Source organism: Pomacea canaliculata, linkage group LG7 (genome assembly GCF_003073045.1).
Source record: "Pomacea canaliculata isolate SZHN2017 linkage group LG7, ASM307304v1, whole genome shotgun sequence".
Lineage (NCBI taxonomy): Eukaryota > Metazoa > Mollusca > Gastropoda > Architaenioglossa > Ampullariidae > Pomacea > Pomacea canaliculata.
In genome coordinates, this window is record NC_037596.1 from 6382894 (window position 1) to 6407288 (window position 24395).

Sequence of the window (24395 nt, forward strand, 5' to 3'; positions counted from 1 at the left end):
ACCTGGCAGTGCTGGCAGAAACAGGTCAAAAATCCTTAGAATTGATAATCAAGGAAAGGACAGCCAATTATAATTACTATACTACTACAAGACGCGCAGTGTTTCACACCAGACCACCCAGTGTCAGGGACGCGTTCAATCCTCAATTGCACACTACTCGCACTCACTGTATACACACGTCCCCTCACGTGTTCTTTCAATCATAAATCATTTGTTATTGCACTGGTATCCCTCTTCTGTGTCTAATTTTTATGCTTACCATCTGCCTGGAGATTTACACCACATTCTCTCAGTTGGACTACATCATCAAGCACTTTGCTTTTTTGAAATAACTTTTCCTTAACTGTTGCGACTTGTTTGGTGACTTGATCAAATTGTTGTTGCTACTCTTTCTACAAGCAGCTCACAGTTTATGCTATTATTCCTCATCATAATACTTGTCATCTCATTTCTTCCATTTTGTAACTGGTCCTCAATCCAGTTCTCTCTAGCCGCTTTCATCCCTTTCCTGGCATCATAATTCACTGGTTTGTAGCTGCTTCAGCATTTCTTTTTACTTTTTCTTGAAACCCCTACCTTAGTCACAGAGATTAAGAATGTTCTTTTAACTTTTTCACCCTAGCACTTCTTTGATTTTTCTAATTCAAGTATTTACAACACAGTCAATCATATTGGGCAGCAAATTTACTTTTAGCTTGGGGGTTGAAGATTTCCCTAACGTTAGGTAGGGTCTTACATTTTCTCCAAATCAAAGTGAATCTGGTGGCTAAGCTAAGTGGTGCTTCCCATTCAACTTTAACCAGGCTTATTAAGTCATAGTCTTTGCCTACGTCAATGCCTGAGTACATTCTTGTTCTGGCCTTGTTGATACTTAGACTTCTTGGCAGTTGGATAAAGTCAAATTGGTTGTGGACCAAACAATTTGAAGAAGGCCAAGTAGCCATTTTGATTTATGTAAGGATGGAGGGTAATGACTAAGATGATTTGATGACTGTGTTTAAGCTCTAGAAGTCTTAACCTCTCAGTGATTTTACCAAATTTACCTAAAGCTCCTGACCTTTGCTTGTCTGGAAGGATCTTGGTTTAGTGGCTGAATATGACAATGACGTCCTTGCTCCAAATAAAAACAATCGCCTCCTTACATAAAACCAATTTTAATGACCAAAGTACTTTCCAAGTCACTGCCAATGGACAATGTTTATGCATATTCTTCCCAGAAAAATCATTTGGCATTCTTGACAACCTCATCAATAAATTTTGCCAAAGTTATATCCCTGAGAGACAGACCTCCAACATCATGAGAACTGAGAGTTATCTGAACCTGTAAAAAAGGGAAGGTGATGGACATAGAGAACTCAGTTTCAAAAGCAAGTAAGTAAAATTGAGTATTAAACCTTAGTTCTAGAATATGTGTAATCACTTTCAACATACCTTTACTGATGGGCAATACAAAAAAATGGTTTAATATTAGCACACATATATATTTAAAAGAGGTTTTAAATTATATTTTTGACAATAATACTTGTAAAATAGAGGAAAGCATAGCATATAGGTTTAGACATCTGGGCCAGAGCTTCCTAGTTGATACATAGTTTCTTTGCTGAAGCAACAGCCTTCATGAACTCTGCTTTAGCTTGTGTCATTAACACTACTAGTTCAATGTGTCCTTTTGCAGTCTGTGAGGCAGTATCTGTGTCTTTGATAACAATAATGTGAACTTATCACAGCATTACTTATGAAGCAGCATCATGACCAAGATAGATCGCACTCTCTGCACAGACCAATAATGATAAATGAAAGATAACAGCCAGTGAAAAACAAGGTACATAAAGGGACACTGAACAACATGAAGATGAGGCACAATAGTAGAACGTAAAGCAATGGATGAAGGTATGAAGAGATGTTGATACTATAAACAGTGTAAGATAGAGTCGTTACATTAAGGTTAACATGACAGTATTGCCACAGAGTTGAGAATAGTAAGTCAGGGTTAGTATTTTGTGAACAGATATGTTTTCAGATGGCATTTGAATGTAGCCTTAGTGGCTAATGTGATGTGGAAGAGAGTTCCATTGCTTAGCAGCACAGAAGGAAAACCTCTGTTGTCAGTACGTGACTGTCTTTGTGGGAGGAAATGAATGTGGGAGTCTGATGAGGAGCAAAGGTTTTGGGCGGAGGTGTGGACAGACAAGATTTAAGTAAAGTAGTGAAGGCTCCTAGCCTTCAAAGAATCCACAGTATAGAGTTGGGAGCTTTTAGCTTTAACTTGTAGCCAATGAAGAGAGTGAAGAAGTAGTGTGACACATTCACATTTGTGAGTCTGGAAAACTAGACGACCAGCTGAGTTCTGGACTTTCTGATGCTTTTCAATGAGGTATGTAGACAGCCTGGTAGTTGTCCAAGAAACTGAGTCTTTGCAGTTGATGATATTCAAACAAAAGAACTTTACTTACAGTTTATACAAAAGGTCTACTCACAGTGACACATGCTGAGACTAACCTAGCAGCAACTCCTGCCACTTCAATGGCGACATGTGCTTCACAACTCTGATCACAGCAACACTCACTGACTAAAGGCGACACAAGCCTGTGAAAACAAGTTGTCAACAAGACAGGAGAATGACCAGTGTTGACAGAAGATAGGAAAGATAAAGCTTTAGTATGACAGGGAAATGTTCGTTCAGAAGAATATAGATGAAAGGGCCAGGTAAGGGAGAAAACGGAAAAGTATAAGAGAAATGAGTGGGCTAGCTTAATCACCTAGCCAGAGAGAGGCTAGGACGAGAAGCCAGGCCTACTAAATGGATGATACATATGGTAATACTGGCTTTCTGTGAGTTGTTGTTTTTTTGGCATGGTTTTTGTGAGAGCGTGAATTGGGTAATTGCTAAAGAAGAAAATTACTGGCCAGTCGATGAGGGTAAGGGGGTCGCATCTGATATATATTCTATTCACACTTTGAAGTTTCGAACCTTTGGGGTTATTATTCCTGCAAAATAAGCGATCTGAATTTTCATGCTGACGGGTTTCATGGTTTTCTGTCCCGAAATCACAGACTGGATGGTAACAAACAACGATGTTAAAAGGGAAGCCCTCCTATGCTCGTGATGAAGAAATCTATCTTCACTCCTTTGTCCACCAAATCACATCAAGGTGGGTGAAACCAACATAACATTTGCGTCCCTCATCAGGAACCTGGTAATCATTGTACTGCAGACTCTTGCTAAACAAGTTACAGCTCAATGAGCTATGTAAGATCAGCACCATCCGTCATATTCTGTCTAGTACAAACTTTCTGTGCTGTGTTTTATTTGCCAGCACCTGCCTTGATTATTTCTCTGAACTGCTCTTCCCTTATGTCCCAGCTAGACAACACTCTTCATCTAATAATCATCTTCTTACTTTTCCTGTCACCAGAACAACATATGGCTACAGGATTTTTAGTCATTCTGCAGTGAAACAATGAAACTCTCTCCCTGCCCATACCTACCACCTACCCACTTTTGGATCCTTTACACATGCACTGAAAACACACCTCTTCCGTGAACATTACTCCTAACAATCTTTCCCATAAAGCTGGTCCTTTTTCACACCCTTCCTTGTGCAATATGTTACTCTTAGCTCTTGTTCTTGTTATTTTATTCCTCTTTGTGTTTTCTGTATTTGATTTTATTCTTTGTTAGTAAAGTTGTTTCTTCTTTTATAATTCATATGTTATTTGTTTGTTTTCCTATCCCTTGTATGCTGTGCAAGTTTCGGTCTTGTTCTTAAGCGCTAAGAGCATGCTCCTTCGGAATGTGAGTATGCACTTTACAAATTATTATTACCAAAAACTCACTGAAAGCCTCAGGCTGTAAAGCAGGTGCAATGACCGTGGGCACTTGTGGCATGTTTAAGCAGCCCAGGTGGTTGCAGGTAAATAGGCTCCTACTCAGTGAACAAGTACTGATGTGAGCACGGAGTAATTCAGTTTTGGACAAATAAACAAGGTGAATGACTTCGCGCTTGGTAGCATTTAGCATCTACTTATAGACAGTCAACCCAGACATACACCACAACCTCTCAGTTCATCGATGCTCCACCTTAGCTCCCTGCAGCTCAACGAGAATGCTGAGGAACCATGGTGTGTGTTTGTTGGGATGAACTTGGGTACACACAGAAGAAGCATGGGCTTCCAGCATTGAGCAGAGAAGGATGCAAGTCTGTCAGCAAAGGTTGAGGGGCAGAGGGCTAGTTCAGTTCCCAAGTCATCACAAAACATAGACATGTCCATGTCACAAAGACAGCGCATAGTGCAAAACACTTGTGTCAGTGCTGGGCGACTGGCTGACAGACTGAACCGCACACAATAATAATCTAATAGAATGATAGAAAGGGAGTGTGGAAAAGAACGCAAACAAGGAAGAGGGGAATGTGTATGTCTGTGCATAAATACATGATTATTCTTTCTTTTGTTTATTTTCATCATTTAGTCATATTCCAAGTGCAGTGTCAATCTGCCAATAAACAATATTCTTATTATTCATATTACTTGCCAAAAGGTTCCTTGCAATACATAAGTCAACAATATGCAAATCATGTAGCATCGAAATACCTTATTGTAGACATTGAACCACTCTGGATGATGGTTCATTTTCTCAGCTTTTAAAGCAACTTGAGTCATGAACCCAAAGGCCTGTCAGATAAGAAAAAAAATGATAATACAGTCAAATCTCCCTACTATGCCACCTACCGGGACCGAGCAAAAGTGGCATAGTAGCGAGAGTGGCAAAGTAGAGAGGGTTCGTAAAAACGGCTTTATTTGCTCAAGTTACCCGTCAGTCCAAAGCAGGGTGGGCAATTAATTTTCCCAAGGGATGAGAAATTGGGATGGTTTTAGAGGGCCGGACTAATATAGTTAACTCAGTTTTACCTAATACTGTATGTATAGTATATATACTGGCGGGCTGGCCGGTCAGAGACAGGAGGCCTTTGCCCAGGTCTGGTCCAAAGCTCTCAAGAATCGTCGGCTTCGCTAGCTGTCTCCTCTCATTCTCCCCCTCACCTCTTCATCCTCCACCCCTCCCAACCACATCCGCGCACCTGCATCTGTCGCTAGTCGACCCCTCACACCTTCCCTCTGTCACGTGGCTGTCACCCGGCCAGCGACCACAACCCCCCCCCCCACATTGCCATCCACCCTCCCTGTGTGCGTGCTATGTTCCATACACCTAACTGCGATGACCCACACTACCATACAGTATAGTAATAGAGCACTGCGCGGAATTTCACAACTTGTGTCTTTTAACAATCACACAAAAAGTGGAATAGTAGCGAGAGCAGGGGGTGGCATAGTAAATTTTTTTTTACATTGAATTTATAGTCGGGACCGATCAAAAGTGGCATAATACCGAGAGTGGCATAGTAGCGGGGTGGCATAGTAGGGAGATTTGACTGTATAAGATAGAGAAGGATATAAATGGCAGGCTACAAGACAACTTTGTGAAATGCAGTTCACCTTACAGCAGTAAGGTATATTTTTAAACATGTCCTGTTTTTCAGAAAGATATCCAAACAGATACAGCACACAGATAAAAGGCTTCTTTGTGGTCATGTATATTCCAAACAGAACTACAGGTGTCCAAAGTCTTTTAGCTTGCATTTAAGGTAATTTATTTCTCTTCAAATACTATTGTCTTAAAATAAAATCCAGATTCAAACCATTAAGGATTCTGCAAACAGTATAACTGTTTCTGAGTTTAAAAGTTTTCACTACAAATAACATTTACAAGACTAAAAGTTAAATGAAGAAAAGAAACAATGTACAGCACTTCTGCTTTGGATAAAGTTTTATTCTGCATCAAACCACTCTTATATCAGTTACAGAATGGGAGCAGTGAACTAATGAAAAGCAAGCACTACAATGCCTAAAGAGATTATGTGGCTCTTGATTGTCAACAAATAATGCAGGGCAAACTTAAAACCACTCTCCATAATTTTAACTATAACTTGATGAAAAAATGACCAATAGTCACACTAAAGGACTTGATCTAAAAATAAATAACCAAGTAACCCCCACATACAATTGTACCAATACCTAGATACTATTGAGGCTCATCGCGTTATACTCCTAAACTACTAAAGAGATCTCTCCACCATTGGTTACTGTGCATTGGGAAAGGGACAACCTACCATTATCGTAAAACACTCTTATACTACTATATATATCAGCGGTTCTCAACCTGTGGGGCGTGCCCCCCTGGGGGAAGGTGCTAAATGCTTACAAGGGGGGCGCGAAGGTGGTAATTTTTTTAAGTTTCTTACACCGGTATTAGTGAAATTAGCTTACATTGCTGGCTAAGGAAGGCACGTGGACGTACCTTTGTTCGTCAGGGGGGCGTCACAAGTAAAAGGTTGAGAACAGCTGATATATATATATAAGTACTGTACCACTGAAAGAGAAAAGTCTGGAAATGTTAGATGCATGATGAATCATCAGAAGAGAATTTAAAGCTGTTTTCTGCCACTCACCTCTGTACACTGTTAAAACATAACTGACAATGGAGTTTGAAGAATGGAAGAAATCTGACTTCAATTAGAGAGCAAAGTAATCCATTGTAAGCAGCATGCTTTTAGCACTTAAAACAAGAATGAGACATGGACAGTATATGAGGGAAAGAAGAATTAACAACGTTACTGATGACACAAATACAGAAAGCACAAAGAGGAACCAGGTAACAAGAACTGAGAATATCGTGATTCTGCAGAGGAAGACAAGTAGGAAAGTAGCAATAAGCAGAAAGGGGAGGGGGCGAAAAAGGTTGAGCATTATGTGGACTGTGGAGTAGTGTTCAAGGAAGAGGTGCATTTTCAGCGGAGATTTGAAGGATTCAACTGTAGGTAGATTACTGATATGGAAAGGGAGAGAATTCCATTGTTTTGCTGCACAGTAATCAAAAATACAATGACCATATGCTGTTCTGGTGACAGGAATAGTTAGGATAAATCATCAGATGAAAAGCGTAGTTGTCTGGCTGGGACATAGGTGAAGAGAAGTTCAGAGAAATAATCAGGGCAGGAGCCCGCACAGAAATTAAAAAAGCATTGACAGTTTGTACTGAATGTGAGAGCGGATGGATAGCCAGTTCAGAAAAAGGAGGAGAGGAGCAAGTGGGAGAATAAGCAGCTTAGTTTTACCAGCCATTCTCAAAATGCCTGCTATGCTTCACCTGCTTTACAAGCTTCCCAGTTGCATGTTCTGCGAACTAAATCCTAGACTGTTTAATGAACTACCAAGGTGCATGTTCTGGTCCAAATTAGGTGCCATGAATTGCATGTCCTCCACATATATATTTATACAGTGCCAGCATTATAGTTAACTCCACCTGTAACACTCCCTACCCCTTCTGGGTTTCCTGCCAAATATGTTAAGCTCAGTTTCTTCCTTTTGTGATGGTGGAGGGGCGCCTGGGTGCCCCAGATGGTGGTTTGGTGGAGTGTTGTGTGGGATGTTCAACTGTTCAGAGAAGGGTGGCAGAGCTAGAAAGATTTATAGGCGCACACCTGGACTCATGCCTAGCAGGATGGTCAGCGAGGTCAAATGGCAGTAATTAGAGTGTGGGAATGTGGGGGACAGTTTTTCGAGAATGTTCAGAGGGGGAGTAGATAAATAGCATGAGTTTTAAAATAAATAAGAGACTTTGGGATGAAGAGAGTGAAAAGTGTTTATGTTTAACACCATGCCAGCAACTAAGGCTATATCACGGCAACAAAAAGTAATCTTACATTAAAAAATTTAGGGACAAAACCCCTCAAGTGATATAACCATAACACATAACATTTAAAAAAAAGCCAATGCAAGATGTAAACAATAATGTAAAAGAGTGGATAAAATGTAAAAAGGAGTGTTGAAGCCCCCCAAAAAAACCAACAAACCAAAAACCCAAGAGATAACAGTTATCAGGACATAAGATTTTCTTAAATCTGATGGTAGAGTCCTATCCTCCTTAAAAATGTAAAGACTGCTGTCAATGGGATGGACCTAAACAAAGAAAACAAAGAATTTGCTGTATAAAAAAAAATGCCGTCGTATACTCTGGACAAACAATCAAAACGTACACTACATTAAAACTTCCTTTACACCATGGACAAACTGGTGGTGGTACACCTTATAAGAGGTGTCCTTGCATGGCATAGGTGCATCCTAACTTTAATCTAGTAAGGACCACCACACAGGATGGCATGAAGGTATGCAGTCGGAAAGATAAGAAAGGATGGCATGTAGTTTATTTTGGCCCAGAGTAAACATAGGCCAAGAATATAGATTTACAGTCTGATGATACTAGCGAGTGTAATTTGCCAGGAGACTGACATGCAGCCTTGGCAGCCTGGTCTGCTCGAACATTGCCTGGGATACCAGACTGGCCAGGGGCCCAAATAAAAACAATGTCCTTGCTACGATGAACAAAAGCTGCATGAATTTTATGAAACTGGACCACAAGAGGTTGGTCAAAATCACTGAAAAGAAGAGGTGGGGGGGGGGGGAAATTGGTGTTTTACGCGGTGCCAGCAACTGAGGCTATATTACGGCAAGGCAGCCAGCCCTGTAAACAGATGCCTCGTGCAGAGAAAGAAAGAACAGCGTGCCCGAGGCGAGAAATGAGCTCTGGGCAGTGAACCTTCACTGTATTGGTGACAGGCACTAACCGTTGCGCCACCGGACCGCTTATTGAAAAGAAGAGCTTGGAGGGCAAAAATAATCAAAAGGTTGTGCTCCAAAGAGCTTAAGAGTCTAAAAATCTAGAAGGAGAAGGAGGGAGACCTGTGGAAAATAAGTCAGCAGTTGATACAAAATGTTGTCTGGGCCCGGTGCATAGTCCTTACACTTCTGAAAGGACTGCTGTAGTTCAGAGAGAGCGAGAAGGGTAGATTGTATTTTTTCGGAGTTGTCTGAAGAAAAGTCACAGCCGGAAGATTCCTGAACAGACTTCAGGCACTGGAAATCTGGAGAGTAGTGAGAAGAAGAAGAGTTGTGAGCAATGGTGGATGCCAAGGAATTAGCAACATCTCATGCCTGTGTGAGGACAAAGTCTTCAACCCTCAAATGGCCTATCAAGCCAGCCTGAAACCTTTTTATCTTTTTCATGGTCACCCATACTCTTGGGAAGTGGTGCTGGAGGACAATGAGGACACAAACTTCTGCCACGCAAAGTTTCCTTGCCTGTTTAAAAATAAAATGAGCCTGAGCTTCACTGTGTTTAAAATTCATTACATTTTCAGAAGTGGGGTGGTGAAAGGCAAGGCACTGGGCCTTCTTGTGAGCCTGTTGGGACACCCTACACTCCTCCATAAACTACAGCACATGTGGTTGGCTATAAGGATGTCTTCGTGCAGGTATCATCAACAAAGCGACTTTTAAAATTGAGGTAAAAAGCATAACAGGATGTATGTGGGATTATTAACAAGGTCCTTTACCTCGAAATTACTAACTTTAAGCCAGTCTTCTCTGCTTCCTCTGTTAACTTACTCAGTTTGGTAACAAGGACAGAGTATCATGATTTTGCCTAAGGAAGACGAGCAGGGAAGTAGAAATAAGCGGAAAAGGGAGAAGGTCTTCAAAAGAACTAGCATTGTGGGGACTGGTGTTAGGAGTGATGTTTAAGGAAGAGGTACATTTTCAGTGTACATTTAAAGAATTCAATAGTGGGTAGGTGGTAAGGACTAGCATTGTGGGAAATAGTGTTAGGAGTGATGTTTAAGGATTCAATAGTGGATAGGTGGTGGATATGGAAAGGGAGAGAGTTCTATTATTTTGCTGCACAGTAACTAAAAATCATGCAGCCATATGTTGTTGTTCTGGTGACAGGAATAGTAAGGAGATGGTAATCAGACAAGAAGCGGAGTTGTCTAGCTGGGACATAAGGGAAGAGAAGTTCAGAGAAATAATCATGGCAGGAGCCAGCAAATAAGCTAAAACACAGCACAGAGAGTTTGCACTAGATGAGAGAATACATGGCTTAGTTAGAAATGAATAATATAATGAACAGTTTCTCATTAATGGTCAAGTTTTCTTGAAGTAAAAGTCCAGTTACGTTTTGGCAGTGGGTGGTCAGTTTGGTTTTAGCATGGTTAATTTGATCCTATCCATTGTTGTCTTTAGGTCATTGGTTAAACATCAAAAAGGTTGTTGACCAACAGCAGCATGTTCTGTTAATCATACACCAACTTAAATTCATGCCTTAAAAAATAAAATGCTTTAGAAAACTGAATACTCTAAATCCTTCTCATATCTCTAAATCCTTCTGACAAGAAAAGTAGAATCATTTGTATTCATAAAGACATTTTTTTAAATCTTTCACTTCTTGGAAAATTTGCATAGCACTTTCTCAATTTCTACAGTAGACTACTCTGAAATGCAGATAGACACTGAATGCCTTATTTTGTTGTTTTTGGAAATCTATTTTTGCTTAAATCTTTTAGAGTATGCTCAAATAAGCAGTGAATGAGTTCTGGTTCGAATCTGATATCAGGGGACCAGCAGCAGAGGGTGATATCCACCTATATGGGGTCTATAGAAATAAATGTGATGACATTTGTACTGGAGAATGAATGTTTCCTGTCCTATGGTAGTTTTTAATACCACAGCCTTCCCCCTTCCCCCCCCCCCACCTTTTCTTGTGGGCCGATGAAAGTGGTCTGCTGTTTTGGAAAGAAATAATGAATGTATCCTCCACGATATATATTGGATGAAAGTGTTAAATCACCATTTATTCTTGCTGTTTATGAGTGCCCACTGAGTGGTTGAATGTGCGATTTGCCTGAAGGTTCTAGAAATTCTTGGATTTTGTTTGTAGTATGTGCAGTGGGAGAAAGGTAAGAATCTTTTGCAAAGATTCAGCCTTATTAGCTACAACATTAGACCAATGGTCGTTCCCAGTAAGTTGAATTTTTTTTATTATGTGATTAAGCCGATGTATTGGGTACAATCCCATTAAATGGGAATGAAGCGAATTGAACAGACGGGAGTGGAGTGCGAAGTTGTGTGCCTTTGATAAATCGGGAGGTGGGGCTTTTAATCAGTGGAAATGAAACCTTGGAGCTTGTACTATCATGTGACTAAATATGACGCATTGGCTGAATGTGTGGTCCGCTGGCCTCAGGATATCAAATTTGTCTCTCAATTTTTATTACCTGATTAAAATCTTTGAACTGAAATTCCTTGTAAATTGCATCCCTTCCATCTGTTACGCTCCAACCGTTTTCCTTCAGCGGCGATAGGGTTGTCTCCCTTACTTCGTCGGTCAATTTAGCGTTGTTAAAGGCCTGCAAAATATACTTTGTTAAGAATGGAAAGAATAGCAAAATGCTCGAAAACCAACATTATTATTATTTTATTACATTGAAACTTAATGTATTAGATTACAAAATGTGCGTCTAGTGATAATGCAAGATCTAGATGAGAGACGATAAAACATGCTTGAATCGATAAGATTTCTACATTCCGTACTTTACTACAATAACTGTGAAAGCCAGAGCTCCATAATTTTATACAATAGAAACTAATTGTGTCAGAATAAAACATTATAGTCTTTAAAAGTAATAACAAACCATTTTGTTTATCTCTCGCGAGCAGAACACACGAATCCTCTCCCTAAAGCTACTACGTAAACAGACAAGCAGCATTTGGATTTAAATGTAAAGCTAGCAAACTACTTTCGAAAGTGCGTTTACTTCAGACGATAATATTTTCGAACGTGTAAGAATTACTGCACAAGTACAAAGTAAAAAGCTACTACCCATACGATTACAGCATAAGATATGTGAATAGTTGGTGTTGCAGAGATCTGCCAAGATCAAAAGAATAACTAAAGAGCGTTACTCAGTGCCTGCAGTATTCGCTTTCAGCAGCCAGTATAGTAAACACCAGCAGACAGACGAGCCTAATGACCAGTTCTTAGTGTTTCAGCAGCCGGAACATGGCAGAACGACTGCTTATAATAGTGATTTGCGTCAGTCAGTGTATTTGCATTTCATTAATATAATTTCATTCAGTAAAGTAGAAACTGTTTTCTAGGCCATAGGGTGTATTGCACGTTTAATGTGAACCAGAATAATGACTAGCTGCTTATTTTTTGAAAATGGCAAGGATATATATTTATGTAAACTGAGTTGTGCAGATAATTACAATTTACCCAGTTTCAAGAGAGATATTTACAAACACAGCAAACAGCTGAAAACTTGGTCAGTATTGTAATACACTACCCTTCATCATGGTTCACCATGTCATCTGTTACTGTGGTTTAAAAATGCGTTTGCTTACAATTGGAAAGACAAAAGAAATGGGGGAAATCTTTAGCTGAAAAAAGATGACATTACAGCCAGTTACTATTAAAAAAAAGGGTAAAATTAAAAGAAAAAGGGTATTAACACATCAAGCCATGCACTGTCATATTTTCAGTGCAATATAGAAAATATATTGTTTAATTGTAAAAATTGTATAAAATGAAATTCACTAAATATAAAACACAAAACACTCTTCGTTTTTTAGACATTAATGAAAACTCAACCATCTTTTTTTCAAGACGGTTCTGAGCAGCATGGCTGAATTTTGAGCCATTAACGCAAGCAATGAAACATCAGGGATTATTTAAACACTGTTACATATTTAACATTTTACAGACATAAAATATTTACATATGACCTATTCACACTCCTGGGTAGCAGTAAGTATTACAATGAAATCATACATTGACACAGGCATTCCTTATGAAATATTATCAATTTATGTGATCAAAACCATTTCCCCTTTTAAAAATTTCAAACTAAATGCCTGCTCAAACCTTGCTCTCTTTTTATCATTCGTTGTACACTTTCGTTCATTTCTCGCATTCGTTTCGCACAATCTCATAAACGTGTCAACTGGAGTGGCTCACATATCTAACCCAGCAGCCATTCGATAAGAGAGGGCAGATTACACAAGCCAGCAATGAGGAAGAAAGAGTAGACGGTGAATATAATATTTCAGTCACGGACGTGTATACTGGTTCGTGATTTCAGTACAGGAGAAAACCAGGTCATCAGAGTCAAACTCTAGAGCATTAACAGGGTATCGTCTACAACCGGTCAAGCAAAGTAGTGTGCTTTGCTTTGTTTATTCACTACAACTACCACGCACGCTGAGTTTATGAACAATAGACCTTCTTTCTGCCACCTTGTGCACTTTGAAGAGACATCAGTACAGTTGCCTACTTCCTGACTAACGCTGCCCGCCAAGAAGCTTCTTTGTAGGACTAAATCACCCCAGCGGTATATGGCTTGCCAGTCTCAGGTAAGTTAGGAAATGTCAGTACAACTAAATGCTGTTTGAAAAAAACCAACAATAGTTTTATTGAGAATTAGAGAAACTTTTAGAAAGGATAACCTAGCTACGATGGTGGGCGTTACCAGCACTGTGTGGAAAGCATAACAAGCGAACATTGTCACTGACTATTAAGCATATATCGGTGTGTTTCTTTTTTCGGAATAGCGCTGGACATGGACAAAATGCTTCCAGATATATTCTACTCTCTGTTTATCCACACATCTGACAATCCAAATGTATCCACACATAGTTCGACCAAACTGGCTCAGTCATGAACCTCGTTTTATTCACCCATGCAGCACGTATGTCTGTTTTGGTAGTCGACAAGATCTTATAGAAGCACATTAATATCACTGTACATCAGTTACAGAGGGAAACGAGTTTTCCATGCATCATTGTGACGAACGAGATGGGGAGAAGAATTGGCCTAGCTCACTCGAGGGGAAAGGGAACACTTCAATGGCTCGCTCACCCGACTTTCACCCTCTCACACCCACTCACCCGCCTATTCGCATGTCCGCACGCGTACACACTGACAGTCACACTCACCCGTGTGCGCAAATACAACCGACAACACAGTTACACAGCAAACAAAATTATAATCAAGCAGAAAAACAAGGTTGAATAATATGAGACTCAATATGGGTCTCTGAATACACAGTCTGCCATAAGGTCGTTTTAAATTAGACAAAGAAAAAGGATAAAACACACTTTCCTCCCAGCATTTCCCCGGAAGCGTGCACCTCCCAGTCTTGGACACAGCTGGGAACACAGCAGTGTCCTCGCGACAGGCTGCCCCTCGACAACCAGTAGTGGATAGTCGCAGAATTGCCTTGGCACACTACTGGCGGAGATCACAGGTCACACACCGCTGCCCCAGGCAATGACGATGGTGACGACGTTGGAAGTATGTTTTCCGACGCACTGTCCCTAGCTCACTGGCACCCCAGGCAACGGACGACAGGCGAAAGTGGTCCTGCAACAGCTTCAGACAACCAAGACCCCAGGGACACACAGGCACAGACGCACAGTATTCGCTACCCCCGGCGGTCGCTCTAGGCAACGGCCCTGATACTCTGGTTCTTGAAATGGCTTTTCAAATGCAATCCAAAGACTTTAATGTACTAGCCCAAAATATTTTCCCTTTCTTCCTTTGTCTTTGTCTGAGTCATTGTGAAGGAATTTGTCGACTAGCAAGCGTCGTCGGTGTACATGCATAACAAATCATCACAATGCAAAGGGATACTGTACAGGAAGCAAGGGATTTCGAGTGTAAAATCTGCATGCCTTGATGATTTCTGCTAATTGCGAGAAAATTGAACTGAACTGAAACTAAGATTAGAAGGAACACTTTGCAGCGACGAGAAATTTAACATGGCTCGGGAGAGATATGAAACCTCATCAAATGCATAATGATTTTTCACCGTAGAAACATGATATTAAAACAAAAATACAGATTCAAAAGTTTTTTACATCAGTATTAGAGGGGTTTGGAGAAATTAATACTCGACTAAATTACAAAAAGTGAAATTAACAGCGAATGTAAACGACTCGGCCTCAGTTTGCCTTAGCAGAATACCTCACTTAGAAATATCTGAAATAACATCAAGTCATGATTCAGATCCAAGCAGGGCTGGATGCTATCCCCCTTTATAAAGACAGTACAATGTCTGGTAAATGTTCTTTCATGTTTCAGAATATGAATGCGTGTTCGAGTTTCGCGCAATGTGTTTTGGTCATCATAAACACTATATTTGCGGTAAGGTCACATCTCATGTTTTTATTAGTCACGATTAATTGTCTGTCTGTCTGTCTGTTTACTCTTGCAAGCGAATCCCTTGTCTCTTTTTAAAGTTGTTGGCCAGGAATGGCACTTAAAATATTGTTACCTCGGAAGAAAAGGTAACCTGGCTAAAATACGTTTTTTGTGGTCTGTATCAGTGCTTGTATCAGTTTGGTTTCCATATTGTAAAGCAGTTGGAAAATTAAAATCACCCACTTTCAAAAATGTCTTCACACGCCATTATAGTCTTCATAAGCCATATGAGTAACATTACTTTTTCTATCTTAAATGAAATTAAAAGAATTTTTTTCAATATTCCCAAGTAGTGCATATAAATTAACCAATCAACTGATGTTGACATTATCCGTCTTGATGTGTGCTATAGGGTAATGTTTCTTTGCATTGGAACACTTTCATTTCTATCCCCAAACCTAGCGTATTCAAGTGTCCAGTAGTATGGTAAAATAAGTCAAGTCAGGTGGCGCACTCTATCTTGCTATTTTTTAAAAATTGTATCAGGTCTTCGGGATCGTTTTCTTGATCGTCGGGTGCATGGTACGTTTCGGTTCGAGCCTTCTTGACGACCGTCTTCAGACCCTGTACGCTGTCGTCCAAGAGTATTTTGAGAAATCAGGTAAATTATAGCAATAGCTTGACAGTTACGATGTATCGTAAATATACACGTCAAATATGCGTCACTAATAGGTTAATCGCAAAGGACAGACGAGATGGCAAAAAAGAGTGAAGTGGTCTTAAACAAGTAGAACAAAGAGGAATGAAAGATGACGAAGAAATCACGAAATGAATGAAAACGACATGGCTAGCAGGGCTGTCGCTATTCATGTATCACCCGTTTTTTCAGATGCAAGATTACGTGCATGATCACAGGAGGGGGGGATTGTTTGCTATCACAGGGTCAGAGCGTGGTGGACCTGCCATTGAACACATGGGGCATTTCCTACTGTGGGTAACAATGCTACCTGTAACCTCGCCCCGTCCTGATAGGAACACCGCTAGTTGGTTCGTGAACCCAAGGACGTGTAGAGATGGACTGCTGTCTGTCTGCCAAGACCAACACTTAGCCTCATGCGAAGTTCTCCACTGTTAGTCGTGCATGGTTCAAGTTAAACTCTTCTTCCTTGTTTTTAACTAAGTTTTTAAGTTTCGGGAACTCTTGTAAAGCTAACTAACTACACTTAATGGCCCACCCGATAGGTACAAGGAATGTTGCATCATGGACGTGAAAAACAGCTTTTTTTTTCCTTTACTACTAAAACTGGCTTCAAAAGGTTTCACTCTACACTGATATGAAAACTGTAGGTATATGTCTCTCAAATATATAGATAACTAACCACCATGTTGTGAAAACATGACTTAGCATACGAACATCATCCCTATAAAAAAATGGTTGAAGCGGAGAACAAAAACTGTAATTTAGAGTGATGTATTATAAGGCACGGCCCCCTATACAAAAAGTGAGGATTAAGTTGGGCATTTGTGGGCGCCCGGTAGTGTACTAGTTAAAACACTCGCTTGTCACCACTGCAGTGAGAAGCTCAGGGTTTAAATCTCGTCTCGGGACACTCCCTGTAAGTGACACTTGTTCGCAGGGCTATAGTCGTCGGAGGTTTTTTGAGGGTACTCTGGTTTCCTCCCTCCCCCATCCCATAAGGCGAAATCACCTTAATGTGAATCAAAATATCAGCCAGGGGCGAGCGCTCCTTGCGGCAGTCATTAGCACTCATATAAAGGAGATAATTTCAAACACGGCAAGGAGAGACTGCGATATTATTTGTCGGGATTTTGTAGAATAAATAGAAATCCAGTGATATTGTAATTAAATGATAATATTTTTCTATGCTACTCTGTTTCATCTCACGTGAGTGATGTAGCATTAATATGTATAATAACTAGAAGAGTTATGATTTAATCAAAGAATTACATAGGTACTTAAATCTACAAAAGCTATTCCTATAGCTTCACAGCCATTTAACAACCGGGCCTCAGAGAACGGGGTGAAAACAACGAGTATATAGCGGTTAAAAAAACTCGCTTGTCACCAGTGCAGTGAGCGTCTCAGGGTTCAGATCTCGTCTCAGGACACTCTGTTTGTGACATCTGTTAACAAGGCTGGGCGTCGGGGGTTTACTCCGGTTTCCTTCCCACATAGTGCGAAATCGCCGCTAAGAGGAAGCACTTTCCTACCAAACAAACATTAACAACAACCACAACCGGGCCTCCCTCAACCTCTTTCTAATGTTTCTTATTTCCTTTTAAAAATTCTAATTCTTCTCTACAAAACAGTACAACAGTAATGATCGATGAGACAGTGATTGGAAACCGGATTTCGAAGAATTTTCCACGTTTATGCACCAACAAAATCTTCCCCTTCCTAGTAATATCATGCTTCCACAGTGCACTGAGGGTGTTTCATCAAGGTCGGTGACATCCAATCATCCAATCAGCTCTCTTACCGCGAGGCGCTAGTCGGAAGTCGGGAGAGGAGCCTATGTGCGTGGCTTGGTTTGAAACGTTCTTTCACTGTGGACGACGTCTACGAGCTTCACTAACATGGAGAAAAGGCCATTTAAATCCAAGAGAAGTGCTTAGCCACTTTAATGGTTTCCTGCTCTTGCCGAAGTAGTAATGTGAGGTAATCAGTATAGGAAACAAAGCAAACCGATGAAAGCGAAGCTCCGCAGAAGTCCTGCACGTTCTGCCGATGTCTGACTCTTTCACCTTTAGCTGTGGGCTGGCGAAGAGAACATTTGTCGGGTGCTATCAACACCTTTCTTCCCGAGTGAGAAATCGACAGGAGTGAAGCGTCGTTTCAACCAAAGATGCACAGTAGCTTATCCATGAGCGGTATTTTTTTTTTTAATAAGCACAACTATGTCTAGTTTAATAATTTGTCTGGGCTTTTAAAAAATAAATATCAGATTTAAAACAACGATTTTTTAGCGTGTTTTGCACAATATATTTTATTTACTTACATGAGATGGGAGATAGGCTCGTCAAATGCCAGGAAAATTCTCCTCTCTTTCATGTGTGTGTGTTCTTTGGCGGGGAGGGTGTAGATACATGGGTCTTTCGTCAAAACTGTAGCGAAAAGTATTTCTTATTTATTGTTCTCTTTCTATATATATATATGGGATCTAGCAAGCATATCAGTGACGTTTAAAGGTAATAGGCAAACCATCACTGCACATTTCTGTTTCTCCAGCAATTCGTCCCTGTACCAAAACAATATTAATTGTGTAACAGCTTAGTGGATATTTATTAATGATTTTAAGTGAACATCTTGTTTTATTGGAATGCAGTAATAACTTTAAGACAGACGAAGTGCTTGATTTAATCTTACTGCTTGCTAAATCATACATATACTCCTGCAGATTCAAAGAAAAAAAAAACACAACCCGGTTGCAACCATTCATTTGGATACTGCAGCATAGGTATAAAACTTGAAATTGATAATGCACGCCTGGAAATGAAAAAAGTAAAAAATTGTAAAACAGTGGCTATCCTACATGCAGCTTGTCGATCAGAGTTTAAGCAGTGACTATAGACTTATATACATACATGTTGACATACATTACCTTATATGTCTGTTATATTGTTATATATGTTATATTGCAACGGTGTGAATTGTTTAAGCATAGAATTGTTAAGCCTGTAATATGTTTAATGTGTTAATGGAAAATAAATGTTTAAATAATAAAAAATTCATTGATAATACATTTATTAATATATTTCTTGCGCTCTCCGCACACTGTTATTTCGGAATCAATGCCTGACGCATCTTTTACATTACTTGTCTCCAAGACTGGCAAAGAAGTTCGAGTGGACACTGTAGGCAGTTGTTTTGCTCGTCGAGGTGACACTTGTGTGTCTCACTTTTATACCCACGATGTAATATTGGGAGCTAGCTGATTAAATACATGTCATGTGTGTGAAAATCCCAATACGAAATGTCAGCCGCAGACTGTTGAGTTTGCTGTCAGCACAAAGTTCTCTCTTCATATCGCCTACAATATAGCCACAATTTTGTCTCTCGAGTTTTTAGGTATTCACGGTTCACCATCTGGAAAGCAGATCTTGTTAACTTTTTTTCCTGCATTTTAAAAATTTACTATTGCAGCAATTTATAACACAGCAGTGATCTTTTCCTTCCTCACTACGCTTAAGTGTCTCGGTAAAAACAGCTGAATGGCTTACCGCCTTACCCCAATCGCTTTAACCACCGATCAGCGTGGATTGCGCATGCGCTGAAAAATTGACGAAATACCTTCATCACGCTAATAAAACGATCACAACTGTACACCTGTCTTCGCGATTAAATGTAAATAATCGCCATGAACCTAGGTGTAGCAGACGAATTTACGCCAAGATCTTATTCAGAAGCACCAGTATTAATTCAAAATAAAGCGAGGTATATAAATTCATGTTGTCTCGTCTTTCGGGAAGCGGAAAAAAGACTCCTGGACATTACTAGCGAAAATTCGTGCAGTTAATAGCACAACAAGCAATCCAGCCCCTCCGTTTGCAATAATGCTAGTCGCTTGGGGGCGCTCGCGTCTGCTATCTACGCCGGAAATCTTGGATGAGTGATCTTTCTAATGACTATCTTTGGTGAGACGAAGTAGAAGAAAAAAAAAAACAAAACAAAAAACAGAAAGGAAGAAGGGCATCATGAACATTCGCTTTTCACAGTCACTGACATGGCGCCCGTCGCTACTTGGTATCATACAAAAATGACAAGCACAAGCTGCTAATCTCTGTTCTGCAATAATGATAAAAAGAAGAAAATGAGAAAAGAGCAGATAGTAACCATTGCTTATGCAGAGTGCTTGAACAGTCTCTACAGTTCTGTACTTTTTAGGTGTGGCGAGTCGAGCGACGTCACAACGGCGTTGTTCGTCTCCAAGCCTTCACTGGTCATGGATTGTTTAATCTTTTTCTCAACAAACCTCGTTCGCGCTTACGTGCTCTGATGAAGATGTTCCTGGAGACCACATGGTTGGGTAACATGACGCAGGTCGCTTGTTGGTGACGCGGATATAGAATGCTACGTACGTTAACTGATTGCAGAATGTAAAACGTTGCAAGTTCATATTGTAACTTTCAATCTGATAATATGTAACACGATGCAGTCGCTAATCTTGACCAAAAATAAAAAATGTCACATCAGACTCATAAGCCGAGTTTCATGGCCACTTATTAGACTAAGACAAAACAATCAATCAAAAAAAACAAAAAAACAAAAAAAAAAAAAAAAAAAAAGGGTGTGTGTAAAGCTTGTCTTGGTGTTCTACGATCAAATACATACCTGAGCTATACCTGGCTCAACAAGCACCTGACACGCCTCTAATATCATACTTTTCCTTGACGTTGATTGAAGTCACGCTGTGAGCTTACACATAAAGCATTGCCAACTCTATGCTAACCTAAAAAGCAGCTGTAGTACAGTTTCACTCATATGCTAGCTAACAAAACGGATTTCAGGGTCACACATAAATCACCGCTTACATGATGTTAACCGAGAGAAGAATCCTATTTAAGGTTCCGCCATAAAGAATTATCTTTATACTTTAAGCCGAGAGGCGAGGGTATATTTCAGACTGAAATAGAATCGCCTGCTTGATAATAGCAAGTACGAACTTATTTCATATTAATACAAAGGATTGCTTGCTTCTAACCCAGGGTTAAACGTGTATTGCAGGCTCAACATCCAGCTTGTCCGACTTCAACATCGGTGACTTTCTGCAGAGTGCTACTCTTGCATTTATTCTCATCGGTGTTTTCTTTTTCATCATTGGCATGTTGGGCTGTCTTGGAGCTTGCTGTAAAATCAGATGGTGCCTAATTGTGGTAAGAGATAAGCTGAAAGTCACAAATCTTTGGGGAGAGAAAAGAAATTTTCTCCCAAAATGTTTATATATATATGGCTATTACTCAGTAATAGGCATCTATGCAGGAAGGCTGAAAATACAGCAATCACATCTTTGTTTTATTGTTTCAGTATCTAGTAATACTTGGAATTATCATCGCAGGAGAGGTGACATTTATCATTCTCGTCTACACCATAGATGGTAAGGTAAGGAGCTGTGTGTTTTTTTTTTAATAGACATGTATATCCTGGTTTCCCTTGTGTCTCTGTTTCTCAACTTCGTGCTCAATCACGCGAGCTCATATCTGCATAGCTGTTGTAAATGTACTCGGTCAGTTTGCTCTTCCCTCTATCATTTTATTCGACAATATGCAAAGACCCAAAACCGCATTCACTATAAAATAACAATTTGTTAAACAAAAGACACAATATTGATTATCAAAGAATTATTCAAGTTGGTTATAGTAACATATAGGAAACCCTATCTTGATAAGTTTTGACAAGAAATATTAGGGCGTCATCATAGTCGCTGTGGTCGTAGTGGTTGGTGTCGAAATTTTATTTGTTTTGATTACGCATGATCCAGTAACAATAGAATGATGATTAACCGAAAGGTAATAATCTTTTACGTTGTATATAAGATACGGCCTTTTTAGTTCCACAACTTTCATCTACCGTAGATTTTCTTTCGATAAAGAACAGCTTGCCATGAGATTGTTATCTTACTGCATTCAGCTAAAATGGTTGTTATACCCTATGGTCTGGATTTGTTTTCTTCTCTACTTTTTTTTCTTAGATACAAGAAACCATGAGAACACCTCTTTACGATTCTCTTCGTGATGACTATAAAGGAATCAACAGCTCTGAGGCTGTCTCTGTTGGATGGAACTTTGCTATGGTAACGGTAAGCTGACACTTTTCCGAAGTCCCGCAGATTGACTACGAGTTACTCGAGGGCTTTAGAAAACATATGACTAGCCACCTGGCATGCGTTAAATCACGGACGTGTATAGGTGAGCTGCTGTCTGTCTGCCGAGACCAATGCTTAGCCTCTTGCAAAGTTCTCCTGTTAGTCTCGGCAGAGACACTAAAAGAAAGGACATCCACCCCTAGGCGCGCAGTTGGACATCGTTGGGTCATCTCGCGTCCGCTGTATCGAAGGCATTGACAGGCAGCTTCCAGTCGCTTTGTTTTGATCCTAGAGCATCTTGGAATTCTTTGATATTGAAGAAATCCTCTTAGTACGTATGTTTTGATTTACATGTATATTTTTAAATATATGAATTATAATGTAACATATCTACACTCAAACAGAGTGTTGTACCCTAATATTTGTATTTGTTTTAGAGTAAAGAAGATGGTTTTAAGATGGTTTTGTCAGCAAGTTCTCGCCCTCTAGCTCATTTACTTTCTGAGTGGTTACAGAAGGTGGTTTGTAATGAGTTTATCATTTCTTAATTCAGGATCATTTCAGACTAAGGCTTTAAGGAACGTGCTTTAAACTCCATTTATTCTGTAATACATTTAAATCATTATTGACTTTTTTAAACAATATTGTTTTGAACACGTTCACACGTTGTTATCAGGACGAAGATGTACTTGAAATTTGTGGCGAACAAAACTTTGATGTTCCTTCATCTATCTCGGATATTGAAGTGTTTAATTTGTGGTGAAATTTATGTGATTTTTAATTATTTGCCACTGCATTTATTGTAATCGCAAAAGATGGAAAATAGTTTAGTGAGCTTTCAAACCTGGATAAAAATAGAGTTTAGAGTTAGAAAAGTAGCTATTTTCCTCCATGATCTGATTTGCCTTTTTACTTAAACTTGTAGACAAAGTTTGTTTAATCATAATTGGTTTGATCAGGTCTGCCTGGAGGTCTTGTAAGAGTCTTGTAGTGCTTTAATGTCAGATGACTACATTTCAGACTGCGTAATCCTTACCTTTGTTTCAGTTCAAGTGTTGCGGAGTTACAAACTACACAGATTTTGAGAAAGCGAGTAAATGGCAGAGGAATTACACTGTTAACGGACAGACCTTTCATCTTCAAGTGCCGATCGCATGCTGCAAAAGCAACTCGTCGTTTCCTAACGTGCAGCTTCCAGACGATTTCTCATGTGCCGTGTCCCCCACGACAGCCACTGCTAACATTGACAAAGTAGAGGCCTAACTTCGTTACCCAATTTTTGTCATCATTACCGTCGTCGTCATCATCGTTGTAGCTGCCATCCTACTCTTTTCTCTCTCTTTTCTTCTTTAATATCTGTATGTGGTTGCAGGTGTGGGTTTAAGTGTGTGTGTGTGTGTGAGTGAGAGAGAATTTTGGTATGTGTCTGTATACAAACGAAGAGAACAGAGCGGACAGCATAAAGATATACAGAAAATCAAAACTAGAAATGAGACAGTAGTGAGGATGATGTAAAAGAGAAATATAATTTACTCAGATTTTATAGTTATCTCAGATATGATAAATCAGACAATGGATAAATCAATCGAGCAATTGTTACTGAAAATCACTGAACTTCACTTTGTGCAGGGTTGCTACGATGCCTTGGTTGATTTCATCCTTGATCACATAAACATTCTTATTGCTGTTGGAGCCTCTGTTGGAGCTGTTGAGGTACAATACAGGACTAAGAGCTCAAAGGTTGCATGCATTTTCCAGACAAAGACAAGTATATATTTATATGCACACTTAAAAATTAGGTGGATTACGCATACAGATGCACACTTAGGTATAATGCTCAGCTTACGACAAAATACAATATTAACTCAAGTGAGTAAAGAGATTCCAGATAATACAAACGAGCCAACATCTAACACGAACAAAGAATAATGTATACTGTATATGCAAGCAAAAACAACAAAGCAACAGCAAAAACAATATAATTATCTGCATATTTTAAAATCCAAAACCTGCAATAAAATAACACATTAAAACAGAAATAATTGTAATAATAATGCTTTAGGTTTGTCTAAAAGTGTCAAAGTTCTTTTAGTAATATTCTAACAGAATGCTTTTAATATTGTGGTAGATTCTGATGTTCATCTTTGCCATCTGCGTACTCTGTGCTGCCCAGAAAGATGACGATGTAAAAGACTTTTAAAACAAAAGGAAAACTTTTTTTGACTGAGGACAGTTAAAAAACAAATAATTCCAATGCACTTTTTTAAAAACCTTTTATGTCTTTAGGAAACGCCTCTCCCAATAATTGGACTTTTATTATTATCAATAATTGTAAATGGAAAACGTGCACAATAAATATTTGCTTGTTCAAAATGTTCAACAACACTTGAATGTTCAAAATTATTATTATTATTATGTTTTTGCAAATAACATCAGGTATGGTGATGAAGAATGGTAATAGGATCAGTAAACAAAGT

At 39.4% G+C, this 24395-nt stretch overlaps 2 protein-coding genes across 8 annotated transcripts; one reads left to right on the forward strand and one right to left on the reverse strand.

The window, feature by feature from the left end:
* Positions 1–1137: 1137 nt before the first annotated feature.
* LOC112567743 (probable pterin-4-alpha-carbinolamine dehydratase) lies at positions 1138–11745 on the reverse strand. 2 transcript variants are annotated; one of them, XM_025244546.1, is made up of 4 exons: positions 11586–11745; positions 11169–11300; positions 4594–4674; positions 1138–1321 (listed from the first exon to the last, which is right to left on the reverse strand). In XM_025244546.1, exons 1-4 carry the CDS (start codon positions 11658–11660, stop codon positions 1223–1225), a joined length of 387 nt encoding a protein of 128 aa, XP_025100331.1. In that variant the 5' UTR covers positions 11661–11745; the 3' UTR covers positions 1138–1222. The 2 variants fall into 2 exon arrangements, with proteins under 2 accessions (XP_025100331.1, XP_025100330.1); XM_025244545.1 differs by lacking the exon at positions 1138–1321 and adding an exon at positions 3151–4201.
* Positions 1328–24295, forward strand: LOC112567739 (tetraspanin-1-like). Of its 6 annotated transcripts, XM_025244536.1 has the most exons (10): positions 1328–1890; positions 3055–3152; positions 15035–15097; positions 15641–15755; positions 20841–20989; positions 21141–21215; positions 21805–21912; positions 22966–23169; positions 23548–23631; positions 24047–24295. In XM_025244536.1, exons 3-10 carry the CDS (start codon positions 15038–15040, stop codon positions 24116–24118), a joined length of 867 nt encoding a protein of 288 aa, XP_025100321.1. In that variant the 5' UTR covers positions 1328–1890; positions 3055–3152; positions 15035–15037; the 3' UTR covers positions 24119–24295. The 6 variants fall into 6 exon arrangements, with proteins under 6 accessions (XP_025100321.1, XP_025100320.1, XP_025100323.1 ...); XM_025244535.1 differs by having other exon boundaries at positions 1328–3152; XM_025244532.1 differs by lacking the exons at positions 1328–1890; positions 3055–3152 and adding an exon at positions 11913–11986.
* Positions 24296–24395: the final 100 nt, after the last annotated feature.

Bases quoted from the DNA above. Each gene is read 5' to 3' on its own strand.
- LOC112567739 (XM_025244532.1), top strand. From the start codon at position 11,954: ATGGCAGAACGACTGCTTATAATAGTGATTTGC. The intron at 11,987-15,034 runs GTCAGTCAGTGT...TTCATGTTTCAG, and splicing joins TGCTTATAATAGTGATTTGC to AATATGAATGCGTGTTCGAG. The intron at 21,913-22,965 runs GTAAGCTGACAC...CCTTTGTTTCAG, and splicing joins GGAACTTTGCTATGGTAACG to TTCAAGTGTTGCGGAGTTAC.
- LOC112567743 (XM_025244545.1), bottom strand. From the start codon at position 11,660: ATGCTGCTTGTCTGTTTACGTAGTAGCTTTAGGGAGAGGATTCGTGTG. The intron at 11,301-11,585 runs GTTTGTTATTAC...TATATTTTGCAG, and splicing joins CGCGAGAGATAAACAAAATG to GCCTTTAACAACGCTAAATT. The intron at 4,202-4,593 runs GTATTTCGATGC...CTTTGCTGACAG, and splicing joins GGTTCAATGTCTACAATAAG to ACTTGCATCCTTCTCTGCTC.